Here is a 21,449-nt window from a genome sequence, read left to right on the forward strand (position 1 = left end):
GAGCTGAACTCAAGCTAAATCTATTTTAGTATAAGGTCCAATCTATTGCAACATTCATGCAAGAGTAATGAATAATTCCCATAATGTTTGTAAAACGTGAGTAATAGTGAAAGACATTTGCCTATGGGAGTTAATAGGCTAAGACCCCATACACACTATTCAATTTTCTGCAGATTTTTGTCTACAGATTTACCAAAACCATGTAGAGTAGTGGGAGGGCCGGCCTGATTGCATACACATTGAAACTCTTAAGCTGGCCATACACCTATAGATTATCTGCAGATTTTCTATGGTTAGATGGAAAAAGTGCAACAGATTTCTCCATGTTCGCTAAACTGTGTGGATGGTGGGATCTCCCACCGGGCCAGGTTTCAGTATCTTGCTAGTCGGCCCCACTGGCTCTCAACCTAAACAATGCCTGCACCCAAACAGAATGTTCAGGTATTGTGAGTACCAGCGGGGCCGACTAGCAACATATGGAAGCTTGGGCCAGTGGGAGATTCTTCCATTCACACAGTTCAGCGTAGATGGAGGAATCTGTTGCACTTTTTCCATCTGACCATAGAAAATCTGCAGATAATCTATAGGTCTATGGCCAGTCTTAAGGTTTGACCTCATATTATATGGTTTTGGAAAATCTGAAGACAAAAATCTGCAGAAAATCTAATAGTGTGTATGGGGTCTAAGAACAATTGAATGTAAAAAAATAAAAAAAATAAATAGACTTTAGTATAAGTTTATAACTGATGTCATGCATTGCTTTCCTTTCCTGTGAAGAGATCCTAAAGCCCCCCATACACGCTATTAGATTTTCTGCAGATTTTTTTGGTTTTAGTAAATCTGAAGACAAAAATCCGTAGAAAATGGAATAGTGTGTATGGGGCCTTAAGGTGTCACTCACCTGGCAGGAGTCCTTTCCACCATTCTTGTAGCCGGCACAGATCTGATCATACTGGATAGTGATGCTACCTCCTCCATTGTAATACATTCTTTGACATGTATTGCGGTCTATTAGGGGAACCATGACCTCCTGGAGGGTCCCATATGGCACTGAACTCCCTGGTGATAAAACATAGACAAGAAGGTGTTTAAAGGTCATTCTTGGCAAGGCTATACATAGACTGATCACATTTATGCTCATCTTATTCACATCTGTGCATTGTGAGATTGCACTTAAAATTGCATGGTTTCTCTTAATGCACAAGAAATGTGCATTCTTTTTGCAAACAAACAGCAGTGCCATTCATTTATTTATTTTTTTCCATTTGAAATTTTTATTGGTTTTAAACGGGTACAAGGTCATACATTTACATAGTTGCAATATGTCTAGACAATCTCAAGTAACAAGTTAGTCTCTTATGCCGCATACACACACAATCAGACTTTTCGACGGACTAGGTCCGACAGTCTTTCCGATAGACTTTGCAGAGGAGGCCCGCCAGACTTTCAAACGAACGGACTTGCCCACACACACACGATCACTACAAAAGTCCGACGGGATCGAACGTGATGACGTACGACTGGACTAGAATAAGGAAGTTCATAGCCAGTAGCCAATAGCAGCCCTAGCGTCAGTTTTTGTCTGTCGGACTAGCACACAGACGACCGTATTTTTCTATCGGACTCGAGTCCGTTGGAAAGATTTGAAACATGTTTTATTTCTAGGTCCGTCTGACTTTTGGGAAAGAAAAGTCCGCTGGAGCCCCACACACGATCGAATTGTCCGAGGGATTCCGGTCCGCCGGACCAAGTCTGCCGGAAAGTCCGATCGTGTGCACGCGGCATTATAGGTTATGTCCTTCATGTGAAGGTGGTGCACTTTAAGGGGTAAATAATATACAGAAGCTATGTACAATAGTAATAGTAGTAATTTTACCCTCAGGCCGCGTACACACGAGAGGATTGTCCGCCCAACTTAGTCCGCTGAAACGTGTTTCAGCGGACAATCCGCTCGTGTGTGGGCTTCAGCGGACTTTTTCAGCGGACAGTCTGGCGAACCAAGTCTTACGGAATTTCCGTAATTTTGTCCGTCCAAACTTGGTTTCAGCGGACAGTCCGCTCGTGAGTAGGCAAGTTGGACGCACTAAGTATGGCGCATGCTCAGAAAGGATTTACACGGCGAAAGTTGCATTGCAGTGTATTGGACGTCGTATTTCTAGTCCCGTCGTACGTGCTGTACACGTCATCGCGCAAGCTTTCAGCGGACTGTCTGTTCGTCGTGTGTGGTCAAGTCCGTTCATTCAAAAGTTGGACGGACTGTCTGTCGGATTGTCTGACGAACTTAGTTGGGCGGACAATCCTCTCGTGTGTACGCGGCCTCAGGTTCATAGAGGTTACAGCTTAGCTATAAAGTATATTTGCTTATCTTGCACATAAACCTGTAATTTAGAAGACCTTAATAAAATAGAAATAATCTTACCCAGAAGTACATAACTTGCCCGTATAGAGAACAACAGACATAAAACAAAAGAAGAAACAAAAGAAAAACATAAAGAAGGAAATAAGTAACAACAATAATATAACAGTAGTAACTATTAACTAAGAACTAATAGTCCTCACTTGCTACCTTCAGGTTAAATGCTTTTCAGTTACCTGACAATATATACTAAGTGGTCAGAGGATATTGGTTAAGTTGTAGGTTTTGATCCACACTTCCCATTTCCCCTTGAAGACGTCCCTATTGTCGTGGATACTAGCATATGAGTGTTCATATGAGCAATGTAAATTCCCCCTAGAGATGACTTCTGTGCGCGTGGGCACTATATATTTTTTCCACTGACACATTATGGACAATCCAGCTGCTATTACAATATGTAGAACTACTGTTCTAAAGTTAGTAATAAAGTTCTCTATAGAGAGTCCTAGCAGTGCCAATGCCGGCGAGTGACGGGTTATGATCCCAGTAACAGACAAGATCAGTTGGAAGGCAGACTTCCAAAAGCTGGTTATTGATTTTTAGTAACAGAGTATATGCAACAGGTTCCCAGATTGCCTGCAATTAAGACAGCAATCTGGGGAGTGTTCTTTATAGATTTTTAGACTGGCGTCAGGTACCATCTATAGAGTATCTTATAAATATTTTCCCGGTGTAATACACAATGTGAAGCCCCTAGGCTGGATCTGATTGCTTGGGACCATTCTTGTTCCGAATATGATCTACCTAAATCCTGTTCTCATTTCAGTATAGTTGGTGTTTGCTTTATTGGAGTATTGGATTGAAACAGGGATGCCTCTTTTTTGGATAGAATCTCTGTGATAAAATTCCCATATTCTTTTATCCAGAGCTATGCTATCAGAAGGTAGAGAATGTATGAGAAGATGAATCTGGAACATCTTAAACCTATCTTTGTGTTTGGAAAACAAAAAATGGTTGCGCTCTATACCTAATACCTAGAATTAGTGATAAACTAAAAGAAGAAATAAATGTCAAAAAAATTGGTGACGGTAAATAAAAGTCCCAAAGTTGGTTAAATAAATTTCGGTGAAGCAATCTTTATCAGTTAGTGGAGATAACGACTTGTGATCAATTCCAAAAGTTGTGACGTTTCTTGCAAACCCACCACCATAAGAAATGAGCACTTACCAGATGCACAGACAAATAATGCCTGTGGCTAACACCCAGCCAGGGCCTTTTCTTTAGTGGTGTTCCAATCCTGGACCGATCACTGCAACAATTGGGGGAATCCTCCGGACCAGACCTCCTCAATAGACCCAACAGCTCCAGTGGAAACTTGTGTGCAACTAGATGAGTGGCGGATCACACGTGGTGTCTTTGCAGCTACTTCCGGGGGCCCCCCGCCCCCACGCCCAGAAGTAGCTGCGGAGACACCACGTGTGATCCACCGCTCATCTAGTTGCACACGGGTTGAGGAGGTCTGGTCCGAAGGATTCCCCCATTTGATGCGGGGATCGGTCTAGGATTGAAACACCACTGAGGAAAAAGCCCTGGCTGGGTGTTAGCCACAGACATTATTTGTCTGTGCATCTGGTAAGTGCACATTTCTTATGGTGGTGGGTTTGCAAGAAACGTCACAACTTTTGGAATTGATCACAAGTCGTTATCTCCACTAACTGATACTGAAGATTGCTTCACCGAAAATTAATTAACCAAATTTGGGACTTTTATTTCTTGTCACCGAATATTATAAAGCCCCATACACACGATCGGACTTTGTACAAACTTTCCCGTGGACTTTTGTACAAAGGGCGTGGTCCACAAGTTTGTATTGCATACACACGATCGGACTTTTTGACAACAAACACGAACGTAGTGACGTCACAACGTACTGACGCCACTTCAAAAGAGGGACGTTCAATGACTCCAGCGCCACCTTTGGTCAACTTCTGTATTGTAGTTCGATCGTTTGCATTGGTGCTGAGCATGCGTGTTTGTACCTTGTACAAAAGTCCGATGCTTTTGCATACACACGGTCGGACTTTGCTCCATCGGACTTTTGTTGCCAGAAAGTTTGTCCGTTCGCACAGCCAACAAAAGTCCGATGAAAACCAAAAAAGTTTGTCCGATGGAGCGTACACACAGTCGGATGTTGCTCCAAAACAGCTAATTTGCATGTTTGTTGTCAAAAAGTCCGACCGTGTGTACGGGCCTTTAGTCTACTGTTGAGTGTTGGAGACCATATTAGTCCTTTTTGAATCATTTATCCCTAATTCTAGGTATTAGGTATAGAGTGCAACCATTTTTTGTTTTCCATTTGTGTTTCCACCTGTGTATCCCACGTTGTGTTTCAGCTTTTTTTAGGGTGTTTTAGTTTTTTTCTTCCAGCGCAGTTCTTCATTTTACTATATCTTTGTGTTTGATTGCTTCTGGGATCTCCTGTAGGGTAGAGTAACCGGCGTCTAGCCATGATTTAACCGAAAGGTATTACGAATTCAAAAGATTGACGTGGTATATCACATAGGGGTATGTGAATGAGCTCCTGACTTTTGTCTAGAAGTCCTGTCCACACCTTAAGAGAAGAGGCGATAGATGGATGGTCTGGTAAGTATGCATGCAAAGTTTGGGGCCCGTGGGACCTAAAACGGGGGAGCAATCGGGTCCCAAACATGGCCAGTTTTCACATAGGAACCAATGCTAAAATTTGATGTCCTGGGGTACCGTTTTTGGGAAGTCAGTACATTTCAGCCTTAGGTTATTGGGGCTCCAAATTTGCACCATAGGTGCTAAAGAGTCTCCCCTGCAAGTGTGCAAAGTTTTGGCTGGTTTTCACCACGTGGTTCCCCAGAAACAGGAGCTCAATGACAGTCACTTTGATCACATTTTGCTTCTAGCTGGCCAGAGATCTGTCTGGCATGACCCCCCCACCTCGGCACCCCCCCCTCTCAGGGGGGGGGGTGCCGAGGTGGGGGGTCCACCCGCAACTCGATGGTACCCCAGTATGGAAGGTTTCCCAGTAATGGGAGTTCAAAGTTCAAAAGTTGGTTCAATTGGAGCTCAACTTGAAACGGTCATATTTCCGAAACCATAGATCTCATTGATTCACTTTTTGGCTGCTACTAATAAAGCCTGAAGGTTATCTTTCTGTACCAAATTTTGTTCTAATAGAACCCATTGCTTTACTGGAGGTGGGTCAAACCACGCTTTTATCTGTTCTAAAAGAATCGCTCTGTAGTAATCTTTAATTACTGGGACCCCTCCTTTCGATCTGTGCTTTATGAGGCTAGAAAAAGCTATTCTTGCTCTACTTCCTTTCCAAACAAAAGATCGAATTAAGGTTTTGAGTTTGTTAAACCAAAAAAAAACAAAAAAAAAGGTCTGGCAAGGATATTGGTACCGTCCTAAAGATGTACAGAATTTTTGGTAAAATAACCATTTTAAGTTCAGCCTAAACAGAATGTAGCAATTATTTATAATTAGCATCATAGATGTAGCTAGATTTAGCGGTTAGATATATCCCTAGGTATTGGATTTTATCGTTATCCCAATTACAAGGAAATAATGTTTCATTTTTGTACCTATTTTGTGACTAAGGTTAGTTGTAAGGACCTGGCATTTGGATACATTAATTTTATAGTAAGAAATAGCGCTGAAAGCTCATTCGTCACACACACCCCAGGCAAGGAAGACTCAACATCAGAAAGTGTCAATATGACGTCGTCTGCGAATACTCCTATTTTATGGCATTTGCCAGCTATTGGAATGTCTTTTATAGACGGGGAGTCCCTAATGGCAGCTGCAAAAGTTTCCATAACTAATATGAAGATCAATGGAGAAAGGGGACAACCCTGCCTTATGCCATTTGTGATGTAAAAGGCATCGGAGAGCACAGAGGAGGTAAAAACGTGTGCCGATGGATTTGTGTATAACGCTAAAATGGCTGAGAGGATAAAACTGCTGAAGCCAAATTTTGTCAGAGTAGCTTGTAGATACCCCCAATGTACTCTATTGAAAGGCTTTTTCAACGTCTAGAGCTATAAAGGCAGTAGGCAGTTTGCGACTTTCAGCTAGGCGGAGCAAATTTTGAATTATGCAGGTGCCATTGGATGCCTCACGACTTTTGACAAATCCCACTTGATCAGGGGCTAATAAAGATGGTGTTACTTCAGCCATTATATTAGCACTAACCTTTGCGTAGACCTTGAAGTCCGTGTTAAGGAGAGATATTGGCCTAAAGTTATGTGGTATGATGGGGTCCTGCCCTGGTTTGGGCAATGTGACCACCAAAGCGCTAAGCGGGTAATAAGCCAGAGGATGCCAGAGGATGCCGCTATAGTGAATAATTTTAATAAATGTGGAACAAGGGTATCAGAGAAGTTAAGGTAGTACTTTGCTGATGAACCATCTGGTCCTGGGGATTTATTCAATACCAGGGATTTGAGAACTTTTTTGATTTCCTCAGCAGAGAACTGATCATTAAGGCGTTCTAACACCTCAGGATCAAGAGCAGAAAGTTTAACCAAATCTACAAATTTAGTAATACTTTTTGTAGAGGGTTGAGAAGGATGCAGGTCCAAATTAAGGTTGTAAAGAACACTGTAGTACTCCTTAAACGTATTTGCTATATCCTTAAGGTGAGATAACGTTGCACCTGTTTTAGGGTTAGTTAGATGGGCTATTCTTGTTTTTGCTTGCTTTGCTTTGATTTGTTGGGCTAGTAGTACCTTAGCTTACCCAGTACCTTATTTCTAAAGGAGTAAAATTAAGCTTTTAAGCATTTAAGGCCTTTCTCATGGTCATATATAAGTATTTGTTTGAGTTCCGATCTACAATTATGTAATTCCTCTATTAAAGCCTTGGTCATGGCTTTTTTGTTTTGCATTTCCAGTTTTTGTATTTTTAGCTAAGAGGGATTTAGTCGCCTGCACTTTTTTTTTCCCCTTGCTGCGATTTTCAACAGTAGGCCTCTGATATAGGCCTTGTGGGCACAGCAGGTAATAGAGGACAGAATTTCCGCTATGGCATTAACATGGAAAAATTCCTCTAGTTGTTTCCTAACTTTCTCTCGGTGAGCCATGTGGTTAAAAATATGTGTATTATTTTGCCATAGAATTGTGGGAGTCACATGGAATTGTTCTTCCAGTTAAATTGTTATGGGAGTGTGGTCTGACCAGGTGATGGTGTCTATAGTTGTTAATTTTGCTTTATATAGGGAGGGTAAATCTGTGAGTATTAAATCTATTCTAGAATAAGATCTATGCGGGTTAGAAAAGAATGTAAAATCCTTTCCATCCAGATGGTGACATCTCCAGACATCATAAAAAGATTAGTTATGTATTGTGGTTGATTTATGATGTCATTTAGGAGGGGAGCAGTCTAATTTAGAGTCTGTCACTGAGTTAAAGTCTCCTAACAAGAGGAGGTTTCCCTTACTTAGGAATTTCACTTTTTTAAGAAGATTTCTCAAAAATGTTATTTGTCCTTGGTTGGGAGCGTACACTGATACAATTGTATGCATAATATCATTCATGGTACAGACTAAAATAATATACCACCCATTAGGGTCTGTGATAACATCCTGCGAAGAAAATGCAACAGAGTTTATGAGAACACCAAAACGGCCGTTTTTAAAACTTTTTTTTTGCATTGGTACATGTCCCCTAGGGCAGGACCCGGGTCCCCAAACACTTTTTAAGACAATACCATGCATATAAGCCTTTAAAATTTGAATTTTCATGTTCATGTCCCATAGACGTTAACGGTGTTCGAGCGCATTATTTGCCTGTTCTGGTGCGAACCGAACGGGGGGGGGGGTGTTCGGCCCATCCCTAATGGTGAGTAGCGCATGTAGCCAATCACCTGGATATAGCAGATGAGGACAACAAAAAGAGAAAACAATAAGAATGTAAAAAGGAGCCCGGAGCCTGCCCCGGAATCCAGAGGCAGTGTAGACTGTTTGTCATCTGAGGGCAATCAACCCACGCCTACATGGCGAAAAGGAATTTGGTCCTGGGTTTCTAGTGGGATGTAAGGCTCCAAAGACCGCTTTTAGTGGAAATAAGTGAGGTACTTATATGTTAAATTTCCTGGAAAAAGATTTATGACCATTCCTTCCAAAGTTTTGTTGGCTCACATCGTTCTTCTGCAACTATGTCTGCCAGGAGAATTCACCATTCTTTAGGAAATCAGAGGCCAGATTCCAAGGAGAATATGTTATCTGTTTTTTCTAGGTGTGTCACCGTTAGTTTTGATGGGGTCCCCCATCTGTAGGTGATGTTGTGGTTTCTTAGGGCCTTCGTTATAGTAAGGAGTTTTTTTCCTGTGTTGTATAGTAGCTTGGGATAGATCTGTATACAGAGCAATGCCTGCAAATTATGGCAAATAATGGCATACATAGCATCCTCTTTGATGTGATAGTAATGTATTCTAGCTCATACGTCTTGGTTTGGCCAATCTATGCGCTCTGCCGATTATCAGATCTATGTCAGTCACATCAGGCACTAGCGTTTGTAGCATTTGACGTAAGAAACCTTTTAATTCAGCGGGCGAAATGGATTCTGGAATACCGCAGAATTTAATACTGTTCCTGCAGGAACGATCTTCCATATTCGCCAGCTTTGCCCCCATTCTCGGTATGTTGATCTTTATATTCATCCATTAGATTATTGTGAGAAGGCATCCTCCATTTTGTGCTCTGTATGTGTCTTTCTTTGCTGCAGATCGTGTACAGAAGCATTTATAGGTTTCAGGAGGATATCAATGTGCAGGGAGTCTCTCAAAGAGATCAGCATATCTTTCATATTTGTCATTGACACAGCGTTTTCCTCCATATCAGAATCCTCCTCCTTTAGCTTTCTTAAATTTAGCTGGGCTACAGGTAGAGGGACTGTCAGGGGGGGAGATATCAGTGTCCCCCGTGTTTGCACAGTTGATTGTTACAGGGAGTGTTACAGGCAGCCTCCCCCTGTATCACTGATGTTCCTGCTGACCCGATTGACTTGACAGAAGTGAATGTTGCAACCCTGTAGCCTGGTTTCCTACTGCTCATGTGCGAGTCGTGCTGCACGTCCTCTCTGGTCCCTGTGGTCTTCTGGGACCTGTATGTCTTCTAGAAGGCAGCGGGGGGTGGAGGAGGGTCCGGGCATGGAGTATATTGCTGCAGAATGTGCAGAAATCTATCACTGGAAGTGAGAGAAAATATCTGTATAATACAGGCATCTGCTCCCCCTCCCCCCTGAAAGGTGCCAAATGTGACATCGGAGGGGGGGGAAAAAACGGAAAAGCAGAAGTTCCATTTTTGGGTGGAACTCCGCTTTAAGTTCTCACTCTAGAACCTTTTCTCAACCATCTCCCAGACAACACAAACAACAGAGGACTTTTGGTCTCTAGACATGACTTGAAAATTACAGCCTTTGCAGATGACATTTTATTATTTTTATCTGACCCCAAACCTACTGGGAGACTTCGTTCACTTTCAACACATCTCCAACCTCAAAATTAACTTTGAAAAATCTTATGCCTTAAACAGCTCCCTATCAACAGAAACAGTATCCCGATTTCGAAACAATTTCCGATTCATCTGGAAAACCAAGGCAATCCCATATCTAGGTATCCAACTTCCAGCCTGCCTTTCCAATTTATACTCACTGAACTTTGCACCAATTTTTGGCATCTATAAAAAAAGACTTACAAAAGTGAAATATCCCTTCCTTTTCCTGGTTTATAAAAGCGGCAATATTAAAAATTTACATCCTAACTAGAATCCTTTATATCATGCTGGCCATTCCCATCTACTCCTCCTTTATTCTTTTCTACATACAAAGCCATCTGCACAAAATTTCTCTGGCACAATAAAAGTCCACGCATCAAATATGAACACTTGACTCTTGCCAAACAAAAAGTAGGCCTCCCTGAGCTATGCAACTACCACAGGGTCTGTCTCCTTACTAGAATAAAGAACTGGAACATTCATATAGTCACAAAGCAGTGGGTTACACTGTAAGAATCCCTAGCCGCTATGCCCATAGGTACAGCGCCTAGACTACCCACCAAACATGTTCCAACCACATCCACCATATACTTGCTTATAGGCCCCACCTTACGCTATTTTCACAAAATGAGTAACAAATACTCTCTTTCATCTATACCAGGTCCCCTGACTCCACTCCGTCTCAACCCCGATTTTACACCAGGGATGTCCATACAATTTCTATCTAACTCATGGCCACATAAATATATTATAGCCAAGCACTTCTTCCAAAAAGGCACATTTTGGAACCATGAAGATCTTGCTGCACAAATGATAAATCGCCCCCACTGTAGACCTACCTCCAATTGCAGCACTTTTACCTAGATCCGAGCCAAAATCCTCAATGGACCCGTCAACTTACCCCCCCATAGAATCATTATGCTTTGAAACCACCCCACAAAGACATCTAGTCTCAACCATTTACTCTTTTCCAAAGATCCCATGAAAAACAAGACATGTCAATTCTGTGAGAAAGAACTCTCCCTAGATCTCATGGAAGAACAATGGGAACAAATAATTGAAAACATTCTTAAGGGCTCAGTAAATGTGTCAGCTCAAGAAAATGGCTATAAGGTCCTCCCTCGCTGGTACAGAGTCCCAACCTCTAGCCACAAATTTGCACCATCAGTATCCAACTTATGCTGGATATGTAACTCCGAACCAGGCTCTCTTATACACATCTGGTGGTCATGTCCCACTATCCAAAAGTTCTGGAGTGAAGTCCATGACATAACCTCAAAGGTCTCCACCCTCGCTTTGAATTTTTCCCCTGCTCAACTTCTCCTACACCACAGCCTACTTTAAATCCCTAGCGAGTTATGTATATTGGTATTGCAGGGTAAAACTCGTGCCCCCTCAACTAAAGAATGGTTTCTGACAATCAACAGAATTGCTGAAATGGTGGAGCTCATAGCCATTTCCCATGACAACATCTCTAAACACTACTCCCACTGGGCTTGTTGGTCTCACTTCAAAACTACCTCTGAATACACCCAAACCATGTGCTCATACACTAACTGAGCTGGTTTAACTCTCTGTACATTTGACAAGCTTATACTGCCTGCTTTTACATAAAGTTCCCAGAAGAACCGAGAATGGATGGACTGAAGACCAGGGTTAGGTCGGAGGCACTCGCCCCCCCCCCCCCCGTCTCGGCCTATTCCCCTTTTATCCCCATTCTTGTTCTCTTTTCCATCTCTCCACTCCTTACTAAGCTATCCCCCCCTCACCCTCCCCCCCCCCCTTTAGACCCCCCCTGTCCTCACATACCTGCCCCTCACATCTAAATGAGTTAACCAAGGTGGCCAGCAAGACTGTCAGCTTGGAAATTACTCCTACATATAAGTAACTTTCACCCTATGATATCCACCATACCGAAAACTCTACCCCCCATTACCCTATAGCAACATACCTAATCAATCAACCTTATGTCAAGAAGACAGCTCAACTCACACCATAGTCAATTCTAACTTGGATTTGACTTCTCTTAAGGTCCAGACCTCCTTGGTCTCTGAGACATAAAACTCATTTTCACTTTATATCATTTGCAACTCTCTAATATATTTAAGTCATCTATTTTTTGCTCTACAATAGCCTTACATTTGGTTAAAATGTTTGATCACTGTTATGGTTATGGAATTCATGTAAACCCTTAGGCCATTGGGCCCATGTCATTTATGTTCATCTGCCTCTCTCTATCTGAATATCCTTAAAGCGAAGTTCCACCCAAAAATTTAACTTTTTCTTTAAGTGATGGTGACCCCCTGACATGCCACATTTGGCATGTCATTTTTTTTTGGGGGGGGGGGGAGTGGATACCCTCTTTTTAGAGGCATCCCGCTCCCACTTCCTCCCGGGGCTCCATGGCACCAGAAGGAAGTTCACCTCTCCCCCCTCATTCCCAGCAATCTTCTGGGACACATCACAGGTTCCGGACAATTGACCGGCCAATCACAGCGCGCAGAGTGGCTCACGCATGCACAGTGCGTGCCCGGCTGTGAAGCCACAGCCAGGCACCCACAGTAACGATGCACCACAAAAAGGAGGGGGAGAAGAGCAGGGCTTTGTTTGCCCACATCGCTGGACCGTGGGACAGGTGAGTATTCAATTATTAAAAGTCAGCAGCTACACTCTTTGTAGCTGCTGACTTTTAAATGGGTGGAACTCCGCTTTAATAAAATATTATGAAAAAAAAACAAAAAAAACTCTATGTAAGCAGATTTAGTAGGCCATAGTTTAGGAGAGAAAGACCAGGCAGGTTTAATCAAGAAATAAATATTGGAGTGTATTATTTTACAGACAATAGTGATAAATATTGTGCAGTCAGTGGACAGTATGCAAGCAGCTTTGTTAGGTTACAAATTAGTAGACACGTGCATTCGTTTTCATCCGAATGCATTTTCATCTGAATTTTCAGGTATTTTCACATTCATTTTAACAAACGATAATGAACGTGCAGAATCTGAAATCCAAAAGATCCAACATAAAACATGCTTTATTTTAATTTCGTTGCGACAACAGTATAGATAGAAGATTCAACATGAAGGTGACAATAGCGATCTGTGTCTATTGAACCTGCGTTTGAATGTGCCTAACCTAACTCTATCAGTCCAAAATTATTTGACAGAGAGAAAAGATTCAACATTATAGAGACATGAAGATTCGACAAAGCAGCTAAAAACATACAATCGCCGCAAGCGGACATTTATGGTGAAATGCTCCACCCATAGGCTATAGAAGAATTCTAATGTTGGTTGACTAGTAATAATAATTAATAAATATAATTATTACTAGTGTCGTGCAACATTAGAATTCTACTATAGCTTGTAGGCGGAGCATTCGACTGGAAATGTACGATTGGGGCGTCGTACAGTTTAGCTGCTTTGTCAAATCTTCTTAGAACTTTCGCCAGACACCATGAGCCTTCAATGACAGATTTGACCTTAATTTATTCAGATTTTCTGACTAATGCATTTTTTAATAAAACAAAATAAATAAAAATGAATTTCGGAAGAAACTAAATAATTTTATTTTATGGGACGAAAACTAAATTCCCGAAACAAAATATTTCAGTTTGCACATGTCTACAAATTAGTTGGGATAAAACAGGCAGATTTTATCATGAATTAAAAATAAGTACTATTTCAGAGACAATAACCAGATGTATTATAAAGAACCATGCATACTATGTAAGCAGCTTTAGTAGGCTGTAGTTTAAGAGGATGAGACAAAGCATATTTTAATCTAGAAATCAAAATTAGAGGGTAATATTTCACTAGGAACAGACACAAATATTGTACAGACTCAGTGCACAGTATTGTTAGCAGGTATAGTAAGCTAACCTTTAGAGAGATGCATAAGGCTTGTTTCTATCAATACGTTGAAATTAGAATACATTATTTAACAGAAAACAGACAGAAATATTGTACAGACTTGATGCACAGTATGTAAAGTATTCTACTAGACTGCACATTCAGATGGAAAGACCAAGCAGGTTTTATTGAGAAATAAAAATGAGAAAGTACTGTGTTCAATCCAGTGGCCAGGCATGAACATCCAATAGTCTTTGTGGTCCACACTTTATAGAGTGAATCATGTGATTTTGGAGCAATCTTTTAATTTGCAGGTGCAGAACCTGATCGCCCCTTCTAGCACACATGCATTACCTTTGCATCTCCCTTTAGACCTGCCTGACATTATGAATACAGGGGGTTACCTAACCTTTTTAGCAACTATGATATTAGGGAAATTAACAATGTGGTGATTTGGGTGCACTAAACTATACTGCACTATTATGCAGTGATATGTTTCTAAAAAAAAGGCAGTTTTTTCTGTGTTAAAACAAGTTCACACTACTGAACATGAAAAAAAAAAACTTACTGCGTCTTCCTAACATATGGTGGTATTATCAAGCTGCACAACTTTGCCAATTCTCGGCCATCTATTCTAAAGACCCAAAACCGGATTGGATGGACATATAAAGACAGGCAACCCCCAATCACACCTTAGACTACTTGGTCTGGAGACCACATAAAGAAAGACCCCTGATCCTAGCACTCACACTATCCCATTCAATGGCCTTATGTGACACTCTACATAAAAAAACTCCCCTGGTCTCACCTTAGCACCCTCTTTCACACATCTTCCACAATCCCCAATTTCCCCCAGGTCTAAATATCAAGGCTTTTGGATGGTGGCTCAACAAAGGCCTCTACAGAATAGGGCAATATTTTAATAACAACAGCCCCATCTCACTCAAATACTGCTTGTCTAAATTGGACATGTGCTTGTCTGAAACCTTCTGGAAAAGCGTGGCCAACCCACTATCGGTCACTCGTTCACTCATTATGAACTCTGGTGTTCCTCGGCCATGGGCGTTAGGGGAGGAATCTCCCTTATCTATTCAGCGCTAGGTGTCCAGGTCCCATTCTGTTGAATGGGACCTGGATACCTGGCACACTAACTTCCCCGATCATACAAGGATATCCTGAACACTTCCCTCGTGGAAGCAGACCTCAAGGTTATCTCCCGCTGGTTTCTAGTTCCCACCCGCCTTATCAAATTCTACCCGTAGTCCTCTCCCCTCTGCTTCAGAGGATGTAGCCTTATAGGTTCTCTCCTCCATACCCTATGGGAATGCCCGAGAGGGTACTGGAACATAATATTTAATCTCATCCGCAAAACCACACGGTGAAACAAGACCCTACCATAGCCCTCCTTAATAACAAAATCCCAAAGGTGCCCAAATTGACCTGTTCTCTCATCCTCTTTATTCTCCTGGGGGCCAAGATTACTCTGGCCCACTTCTGGAAGTCTCCCTCGGTTTCCTTTCGCCAGGCCAAACACAAGATTTCTTGGATAATGTCACAGGAGAAGATTTCAAACACTATTCTGGACACTTCTGAAAAATTCAGACTCATCTGGGAGCCCTGAGTTAAGCATATAGGAATCCCTTCACTCCCCTAACAAGTAGGCATGTTAGTAACTCCTTTTGAGTTTGGGATCTCTTCAGATCCCCCTCTGCTCCGTGAGGGTTCCTACACCTCCCTTCCCTTCCTCCCCTCCCTCTCTTACTCCACTTCGCTCCTCTTATTCTCCCTCTTCTCCTTCTCTCTCTTCCACTATCATCTTTCCTCAGGCTCAGTTATAAACTATCCCCCAACCTTTCAATGGTACAGCCTGAACAGGCCAGTAAAATGATAGCCTGGTTTCATAGTTTGGCTTTTGCAAGTTTTGGAGGTCATGCCCCTGCTTGGGTGCCTCATATACCCCTGACTATTGGATGGTTGTTGATATCAGAGTCACCACAGGCTGCTTGCCCCCACGGGGGTCGAACAGCCAGATCAGGGGACTGGCTCGACTGGATCCATATGCCTTGCTCTTCCTGGGTGTTCATCGCCCGATCAATCCGTGCACAGCAGGATCCCATTTGGGGTGTGCGGACTGATTAGGGTGTGGATTAGGACCAGATTTCATCAGCTCCTCCCTTTCATTCAACAACACCTATGACTTGTGTATAGAGTCTCTCAGCCCCGGCTCAAAGTGTAAAGGCTCATGCTTGTTTTAATGCCCTCCCTCAAGGGATACACTATCTGTATGTAGTAGTGAAATGCTTGCTGTACCGTCCCCAGTTGGGGCATTTTGTCAACCTTTTCTTTATTCCTGTACTGTTCTTAACTTCAATAAACCCTTTTTTGAAACCAAAAAAAAAAAAAAATTTAGTAAAATTATATCAGAATAAAATATACCACTCTTGAGAAAATAAAACCCAAATCACTAAATCCCAACCCTAAATCCTTAAACCAAAAACCTAGCCTAACTGCAAGTAAAAAAGACATGAAAATGTGAAAAAAAAAACAATAAGATACCAAAAAAGAAAAAAGGAAACTGCAAGGGGGCCAAGCAGCTAAACAGCAACTGAAGTTGTTGGTATACACAAAATGTTAGTCCTAGAAAATAATGTTGGATCTATGCAGAGGGGGTACACAATAATATGCAGTCCACCACACTGTAAGGCCGCGTACACACGCGCGGACTGTTCGCCCAACTTTGTCCGTCCAACAGTTTGGGCGGACAGTCCGCTCAAACTTAGCATGGGCGGACAAGCCCACACACGACGAACGAACAGTTTGCTGAAACCGTGCGCGATGACGTTTCGACACGTACGACGGGACGAAAATTTCGACGTACAATACACTTCAATGCAACTTTCCGACGTGGAAATCCGTTCTGAGCATGCGCGGGACTTAGTTTGTCGAACAAGCCTACACACGAGCGGACTGTTCGCTGAAACAAGGTTTCAGCGGACAGTTTTTCGGAATTTCCGAAAAACCTTGTTCGTCCAACTGTCCGCTGAAACTGTCCGCTGAAGCCCCACACACGAGCGGACTGTCCGCGCAAACCCTGTTCAGCGGACAAAGTTGGGCGAACAGTCCGCCCGTGTGTACGCGGCCTAACTGACAGCAATGTAGCAATTTGAGGTACACACTATGTAATGCAATTCACTTTAACGTGGCACAATATAGAACTGGGTGTAGCGCAGTTCAGCATGTGTAGTAAAACGGCAACTATATCTTTCTGCAAACACTCGGTCAGTATTCCCTATCTATTCCAGGTCTCTCCAACATGCACTGACAAATGGCTGCTGGGAACCTTGCATTTTATAGGAAGGGGCTGAACCATATGAAAACCCTTATTATTGGCCCTTTCAAGCCACATGACCACAGTTGAGAGGTAAGGAATTGCAATGTGGGGATTGGTCGCTATTGTAGCAAATGGCCGGATTAGTTCATTAACTGCAAATGTCTTTGGTTCTTGTCGGTCTTATGTTAAACCCAAACCTGAAACCCATCACTACTCCCAAGCTTTAATTTGAAAAAAAAAATGATGTTTTCTTTTATATCCCCCTTAAAGTTGCATTAAAAGGACCCTCTCCCCGCAGTATGGTATTCTTTTTTTTTTGCTTCATTAAATATCTACTACGGTCTTGTTTGCCTCTCCATGTCTGTTTTTGAAAATAGCTTGCCTATTAACTTGGATTATAGCCAGATTTTAGTATTTAGAGTCAAGATTTACCCTCCCACTATAGACTTCAATAGGATGCTAAGTTTAGGTTTGATGGATTTAAGGCAGGACTCGAGAAACCACTTGCAAATATAACCCAGATAGATTTGCCCATAGTTAATTAACATGATGTATTTTGTGTAAGAAACAGGTCTGGCTCACTTGTATTGAAAAATGAGTGAAGCCACTTTTGTTTATCATTGCATGGACTCACCTCCAGAATATCTTGCACCCCAGCCGGTCACCCAGCACTCCGTACCACAGGGGAAGGTGGTGGTGGAAGATGGCAGACAGATTGGCATGATGAACTCAGTATAGTTGACGGCTGTGGCCAGTCGTACCAGGGCAATGTCTCCACGGCCTCCAATGGTTATATAATTATTATTGACAATGATAGAGCTTACATTGGCAAGAACTGTATGAGAGCTGATCACATTCAGCTGGTACATGCCCAAATATACTTTATAATTCGATACCCGGATAGGACTGCAGAAATAAAACAGAACATAACATGTATAAATGAGTTGAATGAAATACAACTTGTTCATTATTTGTTCTCTATGAATGGACTGTATGTACAGAAGCCCGATGGTATGAACTTAGGCAGGATCATCAGAGTTTACTGTGATGCTAAGTCGCAGTAATCTCTATCGAAGACTTGGAAGTGGAATGTAATTGTATGTATACATGTGAGACCTAAAATGTTTAAAAAGGTCAAAAAAACAGATATAAAAAGTGGTTGTAAAAACTTACATATACCCATTGAAGTGATTGGCCTCAGGTGATACACACAAATGAATAGAGATGGGCCGAACACCCCCCTCTGTTCGTTTCGCAGCAGAACTCCCAAACAGGGGAAATTTTCTAAGCCGAACAGCATACCCCATTGAAGTCTATGGGAGCCGAACAGGAAAAATCAAACGTGCCCATTTTGAAGGCTTATATGCAAGTAATTGGCCATAAAAGCAGTATGGGGGTCTGGGTACTGCCCTGGGGGACATGTATCGATAATATATTCTTTCCTTTAAAACAATTGTTTTTTCAAAAGCAGTGATTTTAATTATGCCTAGTGCTGGGGGGGGGGGCAGTGGTGTTCCCTTAATCTGCCTGTAAATTGGGACATCTATAGCATGCATAAAACATGCTGAAGAAAAAAGAATGACTCGTGGTTACAATTGCTGGCACCCAGTTATTGAAAAATAACAGAAATGGCATTTGGTCAAGCCCCTCCCAGTCCATACCAGTCCCTTCGGGTCTGGTATGGATTCTAAGGGGAACCCCATGCCAAAATAAAAAAAAAGGCCGTGGAGTCCCCCAAAAATTCATACCAGACCTTTATCCGAGCATGCAGCCAGGCAGGGCAGGAAAGTGGTGGGGACCAGCGAACGACACCCCCCCCCCCTCCTGAACGATACAAGGCCACATGCTCTCAACTTGGGAGGGGGGTGGGTGCTTTGCCCCCGCTCCAAAGTACCTTGTCCCTATGTTGATGAGGACAAGAGCCTCTTCCCGGCAACCCTGGTTGTCGGGGGGCTTATCGGAATCTGGTAGCCCCCTTTAACAAGGGGGCCCCCAGATCCTGCCCCACATTGTACCCATACCCATTTACCAAAAAAGTGTCAAAAAGTAAAAGCCACGAGAAACAGTTTTTGACAAGTCCTTTATTAAAAAAAAAAAAAATAGTGTCCCTCGATGTCTATCCATCGTCAATCACGCTGCCCGCCGACCCACAAAAAAAAATTAAAAATGCTCTGCCTCCTGGGATGCTACTCGCTGTATGCCCACTTTGACAGTTGTTCTGTAGGCAGGGGGTAGGGCCTCCCGGCTACGTCACCACCCTCTTCCGTCATCACGTGACAGCGCTTTGTTTTTTTATTCAACTGTCAGCAGGGAAATCCATTGACAGCTGATGACTCATCGGTTGTTAAGGACGGCTTCCCGGCCCTGCTCCCTAACAACCAGGCTTTGCCCAATCAGGGCGGAAAATGCACTGTGCAGCACTCAGTGCATTGCATGGTGTTCGTTGCAGGGGTGCCGTCCCCCCTATCAATGCATCCGGCCCCTAATCTACATGTGTTTTTTGTACACGTGATTATAACCAGAAGTTCTAATAGCCTTAAAAAAAGGGTGGTCTCGGGGCGCAGAGCACTGCGGGTGACCCAACCGACCTGGGGGGGGGGTTGGTTGTGGATGCATTGTTCATTGCCCCCCATGTGTGTTCCTAATATCCAAGTGGTAGACTATGAGTTTAGGGTATTGTATAGGCAGCTTTTCCCCTTTATCTAACCACAATGAATAAGCATATGGACTCAGAAGCGGAATGAAGGGCCCGATATTAGCACTCATACAGGGGCTTTTTGGCGACGTAAACCAATCAGTGATGATCAATTAGGCACACTTGACAGAACATTGGATCAATAAACATGTACATGACTGATTTTTAGAAAGATTTTTCCAAAAGCAGAATGATTGGTGCCTGATGGAAAAATTAGTTTACCATGTTATACTCACCGGTGGATGCAATGTGCTGCCGTCATAACCCATTCCGGTGAGATCAGGGAGCCTCCACATAAAGTGTGTCCATTTACTGTTTCAGCTAAAACAGCAACCTGCCAGGGCCATGCTCCATCCATCGAATTTGTACCGCTAACTATCCGACTGGACACCGAGGGGGAACCGCACACCGAATCTGCAGCACCGAAAGCCTTGCCGGCTGCCACAAGCAAAAAAAAATAAAGTTTGAATATGCCTAGCTTCCATAATAAAATATATACATACATAATACACGGAAAAATAAAACAGTATGTATTGGTAAGTTATATTTCAGGGGATACAAATCTTCAGGATTGATTCAATGTAAGAGATTTTGATGACACAAATTTCAGACACACACAGTATCTCACAGAAGTGAGTACACCCCTCACATTTTTGTAAATCTTTTCTTCTATCTTTTCATGTGACAACACTGAAGAAATGACACTTTGTTACAATGTAAAGTAGTGAGTGTACAGCTTGTATAACAGTGTAAATTTTCTGTCCCCTCGAAATAACTCAACACACAGCCATTAATGTCTAAACCGCTGGCAACAAAAGTAAGTACACCCCTAAGTGAAAATGTCCAAATTTTGCCCAAAGTGTCAATATTTTGTGTGGCCACCATTATTTTCCAGCACTGCCTTAACACTCTTGGGTATGGAGTTCACCAGAGCATTACAGGTTGCCACTGGGGTCCTCTTCCCCTCCTCCAATGACGACATCACGGAGCTGGTGGATGTTAGAGACTTTGCGCTCCTCCACCTTCTGTTTGAGGATGCCCCACAGATGCTCAGTAGGGTTTAGGTCTGGAGACATGCTTGGCCAGTTCCTTACCTTTACCTTCAGCTTCTTTAGCAAAGCCGTGGTGGTCTTGGAGGTGTGCTTGGGGTCGTTATCATGTTGGAATACTGCCCTGCGGCCCAGTCACCGAAGGAAAGGGATCATGCTCTGCTTCAGTATGTCACAGTACATGTTGGCATTCATGGTTCCCTCAATGTTCTGTAGCTCCCCAGTGCCGGCAGCACTGATGAGGCCCCAGATCATGACACTCCCACCACCATGCTTCACTGTAGGCAAAACACACTTCTCTTTGTACTCCTCACCTGGTTGCTGCCACACATGCTTGACACCATGTGAACAAGATAAGTTTACCTTGGTCTCATCCGAATATAGTTGAATATTGACACTTTGGGCCCAATTTTTACATTTTTACTTAGGGGTGTACTCACTTTTGTTGCCAGCAGTTTAAACATTAATGGCTGTTTGTTGAGTTATTTTGAGGGGACAGCAAATTTACACTGTTATACAAGCTGTACACTCACTACTTTACATTGTAGACAAGTGTCATTTCTTCAGTGTAGTCACATGAAAAGTTAGAATAAAATATTTACAAAAATGTGAGGGGTGTACTCACTTTTGTGAGATACT

General features: G+C 42.6%; 1 protein-coding gene across 1 annotated transcript in view; it reads right to left on the reverse strand.

Annotated features, from left to right (window-relative positions):
- Window positions 1-21,449, reverse strand: part of LOC143925628 (serine protease 33-like) — a 58,204-nt gene that overhangs the window by 2,626 nt on the left and 34,129 nt on the right. The window contains exons 3-5 of the mRNA XM_077450095.1: window positions 19,998-20,199; window positions 17,701-17,972; window positions 902-1,059 (exon numbers count right to left, since the gene is read on the reverse strand). Of these exons, the coding sequence (XP_077306221.1) occupies window positions 902-1,059; window positions 17,701-17,972; window positions 19,998-20,199 (632 nt within the window). The remainder of the gene's footprint in view (window positions 1-901; window positions 1,060-17,700; window positions 17,973-19,997; window positions 20,200-21,449) is intronic.

Source organism: Lithobates pipiens, unplaced genomic scaffold (genome assembly GCF_037356315.1).
Source record: "Lithobates pipiens isolate NorthernLeopardFrog02 unplaced genomic scaffold, aLitPip1_a1.2 Scaffold_22, whole genome shotgun sequence".
Taxonomy (NCBI): domain Eukaryota; kingdom Metazoa; phylum Chordata; class Amphibia; order Anura; family Ranidae; genus Lithobates; species Lithobates pipiens.